Source organism: Tyto alba, unplaced genomic scaffold (genome assembly GCF_018691265.1).
Source record: "Tyto alba isolate M040663 unplaced genomic scaffold, T.alba_DEE_v4.0 Super-Scaffold_38, whole genome shotgun sequence".
Taxonomy (NCBI): domain Eukaryota; kingdom Metazoa; phylum Chordata; class Aves; order Strigiformes; family Tytonidae; genus Tyto; species Tyto alba.
The window spans coordinates 11,777,997-11,790,027 of record NW_024881313.1 but is presented as its reverse complement, the minus strand read 5'-3'; the positions used below and the strand labels follow the sequence as shown (position 1 = coordinate 11,790,027).

General features: G+C 36.7%; 1 protein-coding gene across 4 annotated transcripts in view; it reads right to left on the bottom strand.

Moving 5' to 3' along the window:
• Positions 1–12,031, bottom strand: part of THSD7A (thrombospondin type 1 domain containing 7A) — a 290,606-nt gene that overhangs the window by 16,215 nt on the left and 262,360 nt on the right. For all 4 annotated transcript variants that reach the window (XM_032991409.2, XM_042801868.1, XM_032991407.2 and 1 more), the window contains exons 22-25: positions 7,196–7,313; positions 3,745–3,890; positions 2,994–3,168; positions 707–880 (exon numbers count right to left, since the gene is read on the bottom strand). In XM_032991409.2, the coding sequence (XP_032847300.2) occupies positions 707–880; positions 2,994–3,168; positions 3,745–3,890; positions 7,196–7,313 (613 nt within the window). The remainder of the gene's footprint in view (positions 1–706; positions 881–2,993; positions 3,169–3,744; positions 3,891–7,195; positions 7,314–12,031) is intronic.

Below are 12,031 nucleotides of genomic sequence, written 5' to 3'. Positions count from 1 at the left end.
CCTTCACCCAGCAACTTAGAAGGCTACACTGCACACATGGAGGACCCAAGGTCTTCTGCACTTAGTTGATACATACAGAATAAACCAGATGTGTCCTGGACAAGAACTATAATGGTTGTACACACTGCTCATGGAGTAAGACTAATATAGTTAATGGGCAAACCAGATGTTTCCAATAAATAATGGTTGTGGCCCATCTGTTGCACAAAACTCATTCAGGGGTCAGGTTCCTTTCCTGGTAACACTGAGCTTCAGTCAATGCTCTGGTGCTTGGTGAAGTGGCCTGGGCTGCATCTGACTTCACATCTCAGCTCTGCTGTACACGTATTGTATGGCCTGGGATAAATCATGAAGTCCTTCTGCACCTTAGCTCCCTTATAAATATAAAATTTCTTTTTTGCCTGATCTGTCTGGCCTCTGAATGGACAAGAAATGTCCATACAGGGAATTACTCTTCTTAGATACTCATTATTAAAAAAGGATCATCAATACTCCAAATATTGCATTTAAAATGGCAACATATGATAGCTACAATTTGAGAGCTTTTCTGTTTACAGTTGATTCTGGGAAAAAAAAAAAAAAAGTGCATTTCTATCAAATCTGTATTTGCCTAAATTTGATACTGTAAACAGAAAGAAAACAAAACTATTGTTTTTATGTATTTTTTTCTTAAAGGAAGTGGCCTTGTGTATATTTTGGTGCTTACCATTGCAAGGTCTTGTTTCCAAAGCCTGTTCTGGACAGAGATGTTGATTCTCTAATTCCTGAATGATCACTGCCCGAGATCGGACCTGTATCCCTCCAAAGCCAAGATCCTCACCGTTAACACAGGTTAGCTGACAAATGCTCCACTCTGACCACTCTCTCAAGTAACAGTCACCTGTCAAACAGCAATTTTATAAGATGAACAATCATCATATGTGAGGAGTTTTTCACATGAAAAATGTCTTAGAAAAAATTTCCAAATCCAGTTTCTTAATTTTCCCTCTTCATAGTTCTTTTCATTCCTCTTTTTAAATGTGACTTATATTTAAGAGCAGGTAATATTTTGGTACTCTCTAAATATCTGTACAGTAGCAAATGGTAATAAAAAGATTATACAAAAGCCTATTTGCTCTAAAGCAGGATAGTTTCCTGAAGCATTCCTAGAAGATTACTCTAATTTTGAATTTCTGAATAACACTCCAGCAAATGTCTGGATTTTTATAAATTTTAGGGTATTGTGCACTGTATGCCTTAGGCTAAATTTATATATCTTGTTCATAATTTTTCTTTCACCTTAGAAATAGAAAACATTGTCTAGGTTTAAAAAGATTAATTTTGCTTATCCTCATGCAAAATTTCTCTAAACAGACAGTAGAAGCAACTGCCGGAACATTCTTTGCAAGGAAGGGAAATGGGAAGGTGATTAAAATGTCTGCTCTGGTTATTTCATGTTAGGATAATAGGGATTTGTGGAATGTTATCTTATGGTATAAAATTGAAACATAAAATTGTACTAATGACACTAATTAGCATGATCAGCTAAAGAACATTTAAGAAAGATCTCAGGCACAACACAAAGAGACCATTTTGTTAAAACTGCAGTAGAAAATGGGACTACACTGTGCACAGACTCATAAATAACCCTCCTAGTTCTCATTATTTCAGTGAAGAAAGAGCTATTAAAAATTCATGCTACCTTACATTATACTGATGACAGATATAATCAGTACCGTGTTGACCAGATGCCTGATTAATGAAGGAATTTTATTTGCCAATGTTAGGAAAGCATGCAAAGAAATGAATAATTGAAGAACTGATGTATACATAATAGGAAAACAAGTAGTGATTTTTGGAAATATTAGTTGGAGTGTATCATTAGCACATCCCCACAGGGTAGTTATTCTTGCTGGCTAAATGTGAGATTGTTGAAAAACGGGTTCCTGCTCAGCAAATTTTAAAAGCAAGCAATAAGCAGCTATATTTTTTCTATATAAATTTTATTAACATGAAAACATAACTACAAGCCTTTTATTCTTCCAATTTTCATTGAAAAAATACGTAAAAATCATGCAATTGGAATGCTCTGCGCAAAGCAGTTATGGAAGCCTCTCTGGGTTTGATTCTTTTCTATTTGTTGAAGCAACTTTACCTTCAGTCCAATTTGAAATGAATTGGAAAAAAATTCTGAGAAAGGGAAGAGTTGCGAGAGAACAAAAACAGAGGACTGGTATGGAATGATAGCTACATTAGAACTGAAGGAGTTAATCACCACTTCTGAAGATACATTACTAATGATTCTATTGAACAACAGCAATATACTTCAAATTCTACAGATAAGTGCTTGAAATGAACTGGAGGGGTTTTACTGGAAATTAAAAAGCTGTTATAGAATCTTAATCCTTATCAGTATGAGGGTCATAGACCTGGTAATTTGTAACAGCTCCTTTGGATTCAGTTTACAAGGGCAATGATGGTGCATGTCACGTCCAGCAAGTTGAAAAGTTAGAAATACTCACATTTTCTTGGAGATCAAAATATTAATTTCATTTGGAATAGCCCCTTTAAACAAAAAAGTAAGACTCCCTAGCATAGTCTTCTTAGACACCCAAAAAAGGCATCATATTCCTTAGCCCCTGTTAAAAGTATTAATAAAGCTGTTAGGTGACCTAAGCACTTAAAGTAAATACTTAGCTATAAGCCAACACTTTCTTATAGAGTTAAACACAGGTCTTATTTCAAATGATTTTGTGAAATAATATATTCTTATTAGGTACAATCTGTGACTGAGACATGCCTTTTATAAAATTTAAAACCTGGTATTTTTTTCTAATTGATTTATTGTCATGAAGCCACTACTGGAAAGTAACTGTTGGTCATTTGATGGATGAGTACAATCAGTAAAGCATGTGAAAAAGATTTAATTGCCTGTGGCTAATGCTAGGCACTGATAAGTATAATGATACCCAACCAATCTTGAAATGCAACATTTATTTGAATAGCTTTGTTACCTGGACAAGGGACAGTGCAGGTTTCCTCAAGTATAATCTTCTTATTACCATCTATAACAGGCTCTATTTCTCCACAAAATTCCTCATCTACTACTTTGCCACCATCTTCAATGGATCCATCAAAAACCACACAGGAAATGTTCCTCACTCGTGTTCCCTCTCCACATTGAGCATCCTGGAGAAGGACATACATGGATGTTGGACAGAAGAAAGTGCCAAGAAGACTAGATCTGAGCTACATGTCACTCTGTCTTTTATTATTTTTTGCTTAACTTCATTCCAGTAGGGGGAAAAAAAAATAAAAAAAAGATTGTGCTTTACTTCTGAAACAAACAAACAAGCAAAAAAAAAAAAACCCCAACAAACAAATCAAAAATTCTGCTGGCTGCTATTACTGTTTCTTAAAATATGGAGCTAATTATGCCTTTGAATTGCAACCACAGCAGTACCTCAAGTGGAGGTATCTTCTAGGATGACAATCTATTTCCACAGATATTATTTTACAATAGAATCATTTCAGTTATTAGCAAAGATGCTGCTATGGTTCCAAAGTTTGCATTTATACTTTTAATATCTGTAAAACATTGTTGTATTTGTTGACAAATATGAACTTTAAGAATAAATCTTTAGTTTTTGTAGAAGAGAAGTGAAAGTAAATTGTTTACAGTGTTATGAAGCAGGTATCTGAGCATATCACAAATATGCCTAGATATACAAGCTCCATACCTTCAGAGTCCTATATGGCTTTTACCTCTACTTTGCATGCAGACCATTGACCGTATTTCCATCGATAACAAGGTTTTACTGGGCAGGGTTTGAATTGCTCCATCTGAGAAGGACAAGGCCTCCCATCACCCTGAAAAGGCTGATTTATGGTCCTTCGTCTGATCATTTTTCCTGTAAATAAGAAGCAGCAATATAACTAACAACAAAGTGATTAGACTGATATATTCCTCAAGATGGTTCTATTTTGGTGAAAAGCACTGTATTTGAATAAAGTAATTTTTTTCCATATTTGATAAACTGGATTGTGAAGCAGATCTGTTGGCTCTTGTCTGCTATGGAGATTTATATTTTCCAAGTCACACACTTTATATTCTATCATTTATTTGTACTGCAAGAAGTGCAGGAGGATGTCTGATTAGGATTTCAGATTGCTCCTATAACAGCAAACAAAATTAGTAATTCCCTAGTTCAGAAGCCTGGGGAAAAATACTCTTTCTGAACAGGATGGTATGTTTGTGACACTTCAGTGGAGATTCTGGCTCCTCATCTGGAGTTTGCTGTTAGAAGAGACTAACATGTTCTGTTTTTCTCTGAGTTAATATAGAATCTTGTGTCCTATGATTGTCTGATTCCATCAACCAAGAACAGCTTGCAACTTTCCCTCATTGTCTGAATAACATGACATGCAAATTTTGCAGGAGTTGGAAGATTCTTCCCTCAGGCCCAAAGAAAATTAAAATACAATAGGGTTGCCAAACATTAATCTTCTCTTCAATCATGAGTAGCACACAATCATGAGATGCAGTTTCTATTTCAAATACTTATATGAGCAGAAAGAGGAAAACATTTTTATCTTTTCGGCAACTCTTGCTTCATTTGTCTTGCAGTGGACATTAGACCATTACGCTTCATTACAAAGAGGTTGTACAATATAATAAAAAAAATTTGTTTGTGCCAGAAGTAGTGATAAAGTGGCTGCTCTAGAGTTGTCACCTCACAGATGTTTCCACAAAACCAATGCAGCTGTGGTGTTTTAATTTATGTATAGATAAATATATGAACCAAGATATAAGATGTATATATTTACATTTGTATACTGAGGATTATAATAAACTAAGATTTACCTACATAACACCTGGTGTTAGCTGGCCAAAACAATTCATCTTGAATTCCAAATTTTACTCTGATGCATTTGGAACTGGACACCCTAATGATCATGACATGAATCTTTTGTTGAGAGCAAGCTACATAAGCCACGAGGCAGAACTGTATTAATCTCCCAGACAGCTGTGTTCACTGCAGCTAGCTAGAAAGATGTTTTCCAAGTGGAGCCTCATCATGCTTGGATTCACAGCTGCCCCAACTGAGATGTCACAGGAGAAAAAGGATTTTATTGAAAAGTACGGGACAAAAAAACCCAAAGAACAGCAAGAGCGGAATTCTTACATACAGAATTTTTTCTCAACTTTATGGGTATTTGCATGGGTGCACAAATGCGGTCCAGCTTTGTGGTCACTGCGTTTATTAGATTGTTCTTACTTATTGAAAAACAGCAGTTACTTCCCACTCCCTGCCTAATAGGAAAATTACAGCTTCAAGGCTTACATGTGAGCTTGACATCATCCGTTAAAAATATTGAAAATTTGAAAGCTGTTTTACATTACTATTTAAAATAAATTTTCTCACTTCTACAAATGCATTCTATATTTTGAAAGCACAGAGATTTCAGATAGTGACCTGCCTTCACATTTTGAAAAAGCATAGCAACAATACTTCTCATTCAGAAAAATATCATGTCAATTGTTCAGGTCTTGTATATAAACAGAAAATTGTAACAGAAAATCTGGCAACATATTTAAGCCTTCAGTACAGCTGTTACTTCAATTCTCACTCTATAAGGATTATTTTGAACATAGAAGTGTAGATTATTTGAATGTAGAAGTCGTGCTTTGAGAGAAGCTCAAAGAACTGAAACATTATTACTTAGATACTGCAGTATCAACTGATTAACTGTTACAGTTAAAAAATTCATTGGCCTTTCTCTTGGGATCCTGAGGTGGCCAGAGCTTTCAGATGGTTTTGCCTAGACCTTTCCCTATGGTGCACTCCCCAAAGAACACAAAAAGATGCAAAATCCTTTACTCTGAGCCCAGCAGTTGAAATTTGATTCCATACACTGCTAACCATTCAATGGAAACGTCCAGAAGTTTCATAGATGGATTTCTACCCCTCTCTTTCAGTAGTGTGTATAGCTTACTTGCCTGGCACAATGGTAATTTCAGGTCTTTATTCTGAGACATATGAATGCAAATAAGTAACAAGAGTTCCTCCATAACTAGAATGTGCCTTTGATATCCATTTTGTGAGGTAGATTTGATATAAAAAAAACTTAGATAGTGGTTAGCAACATTTTGGAAAAAATAAATTACTATGATGACAGTGAAAGTAACTTGTTCCCCTGCCCTTGTTCTGTGTTTAAAAATACAGAATTCTGCAGTGAGTAAATTTGTTGGTTTTAATCACTGTGCTCTTCTACAAGTTTAGTTGTTCTAAGCTCACCACTAATGCAACCTAAGAAGAAATCTCACCCTTGTCTTCCTCCCCCATCAGCTAAAAACCAAATATTGATATCAGTGTTTATTTTTATCTCAAAATATCATTCATCATATCTCACTTTTTTTCCCAGAGTCAGAAACTATTCTGGGCCAAATTCTCATTACCTTAAAATCACAGAATCATAGAACTGTTTGGGTTAGAAGGGACCTTAAAGTTCATCCAGTGCCAACCCCACTGCCATAGGCAAGGACACCTTCCACTAGACCTTTTTGCTTAAAGCCCCATCCAACCTGGCCTTGAACCCTTCCAGGGAGGGGGCAGCCACAGCTTCTCTGGGCAACCTGTGCCAGTGCCTCACCACCCTCACAGGAAAGAATTTCTTCCCTACATCTAATCCAAGTCTATCCTCTCTCAGTTTTAAACCATTACCTATCATCCTATCCCTACACTCCCCGATAAAGTGTCCCTCCCCATCTTTCCTGTAGCCCCCTTTAAGTACAGAAAAGCCACTATAAGGTCTCCCTGGAGCCTTCTCTTCTCCAGGCTGAACAACCCCAACTCTCTCAGTCTGTCCTCATAAGGAAGGTTATCCAGCCCCCCAAACATCTTTGTAGCCCTCCTCTGGACCAACTTCAACAGGTCCATGTCCTTACGCTGGGGCCCCCAAAGCTCAGCAGAGTATTTCAGGTGGGGTCTCATGAGAGCAGAGCAGAGGAGTGGAATCACCTCACTTAACCTGATCGATACATCTTCAAGTGAATACAGTCTTACTGAAGCATCTTATTTCCATGAATAGGGCTGATTTAGATTCCCATCACTCTCCCTAGATATCTACATTTTCTAGTTCTGCAAAAATAGATATTATTGCTTTTATCAAAGAAAAGTTCAGTCTTTAAAATATGTCAAAGGTATATACTGACCTGTAAGGCCACATGTTTGAGAGCACTCAGACCAAGGGGACCAGTCAGAGAGCTGACAGTTCACAGGACATTCCACCACACAAGATGTATTCATTTGCCATGTCTTCTCCAAACCAAGCTAAAAGGAAATATTCAGTGGTCAGCAGGTAACATGTGGTCTGTGTCATCAGTGTGGGATATGCTTTTGAACATGGTGAATCTGAAACAACTAAAGCCTTAAGCAAGCATGAAGTCATTACTAAATAAGAAGTAGAGCAATTAGGACATTTAAAAATCCCACTTCAAGGCAGTCTTAATACATATACTGATTTTTAAATACAAGCTTAAATCTGATTTTCATTAAATGTTGTCTAAATTAGAGTCTATAAATGGAGGGCTTCATCCCTACAGTATTACTTCATACAACTGGTAAAGGACAAAGTAATTTATGAAGTATCAGTAAAGTATTTAGAAATAGGAATATAAAAATACTGAACTATCAACAGCTACTAACAACTGAATTCAAGTGATGCTAGGAGCCAGGTTCAAAACTAACAAAAGCAGAAGGCTGAACATGTATTGGCCAGTCAGATTATTTGTCAGAAGGTGTTGCAGATGCTAAAAGTTTACAGGAGCTCGAGAGAAACTGAACAAGGTAATGCAGAAATATGAAGGTTTAAACACACAGAAACCACATTGGGCAAATGCAAATCAAGAGCTGAAAACAGGTGGAGGCTGAGAGAGGAGTAGATGGAAATTTGGATATGTCTGTCTCTTTATTCTTCCTTGGGCATCTGCTTATGCCTCTCTCTTGTTTTTTTCCTAACATGGTGTGTAAGTTTATTATATAAATTATGCTATTTATTCTACTGTGTACAAAAATATTGTCACAACATTGACAATGCTTTGTCCTAAAAAAACATAGCTTTGCATGTTTTTCTGAAAAGCTTTGCAAAAAGCAGAATCCTCTAACATCCCTAAAATAAAAGCTGCAAATGTTGGAGCAGTATGAGAGAAGGGAACACAGAAAATAACCAGACACATGTTTTCCCAAAAGTACATCCTGTATTGAGCTCTTCTCTGGGCAGGAGTCAACCTAGCACTAATAAATGATGGAACCCCCACAGGGAAGGAAGAGTTTTATGGCCATGTTGGGAGAAGGCACAGTGGCTACACAGTCCTTTGGTCTAGATCCTGTAAAGCTAATAAACTCCTAGGCTCCAGATTTTCCCTGTCCAAGGAAGAAAAGAAATATTCTCACTGACACACGTGAGAATATACAATGCACGATGGAATAAAACTGATGGCAAAAATATTAACATGACAATAATAATCCCTGCAGCCTGCACATCTTCAGAATGAGTTAAAAGGACAGGTAGATTATGGTGTATATGATCTAAAATGTGAAAGAAAATCAATCCTGACAATATGAATAGATCTGCAGCTTCCCAGGATAAAAGACTGTCTTCTTCATTGGCCCACACCAGTGGACCTTGATCATCATTGAGGCCTGTCAAAATTGCAGGGGATTGTGGATATCACTTAAGCAGATAAAATCCCCACATAGTTTAAAAAAAAAAAAAAAAAGGCAAACTAGACATTTCAAAACCTATTAATTTTAACGACTGGAAAGGTTAATGACATAAAACCAGCAGTTAAGACTTTAAAAGGGAAATAAAAACACTATTTCCTACTAAATGCAAGCACAGAGCAATAATTAAGCACAACATTAGCATGTCCTCCATAAATAAACCACCACAAGTACTGGAAATGTCTCACCCTGATAGACTCCCCAAGTCTTCAATTTGCATTTGCAGTGCCATTTATTGAGACAAATGAGATTATAGACCTCTGTTCTGTTTTATACATCAAAGAATGAGTTCTTGGCTTTTCTCTGTGGTACAGTATAACCTTGATTATCCAGCACACAGGCAACACCTGAAACCTTTGGGTAATCTGGAGTTCGGATAATTAGGAAACTAGAGACCCATCTTTGAAGTCTATATTAGGGTCAAATCTTCTAAGCAAAGGCTTTAAAGCCTGCTGAATTGATTCCTGCCAATTACAGAAACATGACTGCTCTTTTTCAAGACTGGTCTTCTCAGCTGGACTTTGGCAGCTAGAGAAGGAAAAGCCCAAGAGAGATATTAAAGGTGAGGAGGAGGAAGCTGAAGGCTGGATTACCCACAGTGATCTGCCATTTGCATGCCTTAGATACTGAAGTGCTGCTGAAATAGATTTGGGGAACAATTGTCAGGCTGCAATTTTATATGAATCACATATTCATTTCTCATCTCTCTCCTTCCTTCAATTGATGAACTACAATTCACCTTGAAGGTCTTAGAAAACATTTGGAAAAGTGTTCAGTAGCTCCCTTACCTGAAAGAGCCTCTGTTCTGGATGAATTGTGGTTTCTGATTTAAGAACGGTAAGCACTGGAGGATTTACACTGAAAGCTACTGCTGAGCGCGCTGTACTCCTGGTTATACACGCCAGGAGCAGCAGGCTGCCAGACCAGCATAATCTATAAACCCTGTGATCCACCAAAAGTATCTGTATTTGTTTATAGGAATGTTTGGCAATGCAGATTAACCTCTGCTGGAGGTTAATCATGTAATCTGACAAGCAGACTATTTGACAATAAATCAGAAAAGTTTGCTTTCTAATGCATACAAAACTTGTGGTTTCTAGCCTTTTCTGATCTTTAATTTAAGGTAAATGAATATAAATAAGCCCATAAATATGAAAATTACCAGGACCAGCTTGCTTTAGGTGATCTGATCTTCAAATACCCAAGGAAAAGCCAAACTGAGTTCTTGTTATGTGCTATTTTTGTAGAGTTAGAGACCAAGTAATCCAGTATTGCTGTGCCTTGAAAATTTGAAAGAGACTATGCTAACATACAAAGGACTTGGAAATAAGCTCTAGAAATTGATTTATCCTGGAAGTAATCAGGATGACTGGCTAGCTTCTTCAGCTGATTGACTGAAACAAACACAAGATCATATGGGTCCATTAGGAAACCAGAGCACAGTGGCTCAGAAGAAATGTTAATATTTAACTATGCTGATGCTCATACCTGGAGATGGTGATAGTCAAAAGACAGTGTGAAGGGATTTTTTTATGTATGGCTTTTATTAGTTTCTTAAACCACATATTATATAGGAACTCAAACACTGCAATCAGGCATCTTAATTTCTTAGGGATCAGGATAGGTTTAGCTGTTCTGATCTCTCTTCTTTGCATATAATAATAAGAATCATAATTCTGTAAATGTATCTACACGTAAGTTAAACAAAACTTTTTTTTTATTCACACATCTAGTATAAAGTTTTATGATAGCCCAGGGGAAATTCTCTTAGCTAAGCCATTACAAAATTATTTAATCTTTCTCTTCCCATCTACTTTTGCAATCACGTGCACCTTGGTTTGAACTTCATTTAATCTTTCTGCACTGCCTTTATAATGCAAAAACACAGAAAAAAAAAAACCCACAACACACCCTGAAGGATCATATGTGATTAGATTAGTAATAAGTTCATAGTATGCATTCACATTTTGATAATTTATTGAATACTATCATGACCTGAAAGTTCAGAGTTGGCTTTCACATCTTGAGAGCGAAGAGTCTGATACATTCTGAACAGCTTGGCTTTCCTGTTAATCAGGTTAACAGGTTTTATTCCTTACAGTTATTGGATCAGCTTTTGACCTTGTACCACTGCTTGCACATCCATAATTCAAGAAATAGAATCTTTAACAATATGACTGGGGAGTGCAGCAAAGCTTTCTACAGGAGGATATATCTCTATATGGTCTAGCAAATCAAAACTGCAAATAAAACTGTATCACAGTGGTTGCTGTTAAAGCCAGGACCCCACTACAGTCATGTCTGTTGGTCAGTCATTTACAGCAAGTAGGTTTTGAAATATTATCTTGTTGTCCTAATTATTTCTCTGAATAGTAAACATTAATTTCTTAAATGCAGGAAAGCTCCAGAGCTTTTCTGCAATGAGATTTCAGTATAAAATGTAATCATTTGTTCTAGATGTTGCTCAAAATCTTTGGTTAACCACAGGACTAATTTCTTGGCTTTATGGTAAAAGAAACACATTTCCCTTAAAATCTAATAAAGCATATTTTTTTCCTATTAAAATATTCATGTGGGATAGACATTTTATATCATGTTTTGGTATGAATTAATCAGTATAGCAGTCTTACAATAAACCCAAGAGCCAAATTTTGTTTCTTTTAATGCTTTAAAACATTAACAGAATACATTAATGCATTCCTCTATTAACTTCACAGAAACTTGCTAGTAGGTAGTTAGATCCTGAGTTTCTTCCTGAGACATAAATGATCAAATTATTAGATATGATTATAAACCCAAGAGCTATGTGTGAAGTAGGAACTTGGGAAAAAAGTAGGATGCCAGCCTCAGCTGAAACCTCCTGCCTTTGCTAAGAACTTACAGATTCAGGAATCCAGGATGTTGGAGGGGGGTTGGAGAAGCCTAATTGGGTCAGATACACCATTACAAAACTATAGTCCAAAGTACATGATGAGTTTCCTGACTCCTTCCACTTCTGATGAGACTCTTCTCTATAGGCACATCCTGAAGAGCAGCTACCAGCCAGGGAAGGACTAACAGAAAAGGTGTTGGTACCAAAGCTGCTGTGGAGGCCAGTCCGCATTAGTCCTCCATTGAAAGTGATTTTTCTTCTGATGTCAAGGTGGTGGGGGAATGGCAGCTGAAACAAGGTCAGCTACTTCCCATCAGAAATGCATGTAGTAATGTATCACTTGTCTTCTCAGTGCCCTTCATATTACTGTCTGCATGCAAGTGAAAATATTAAG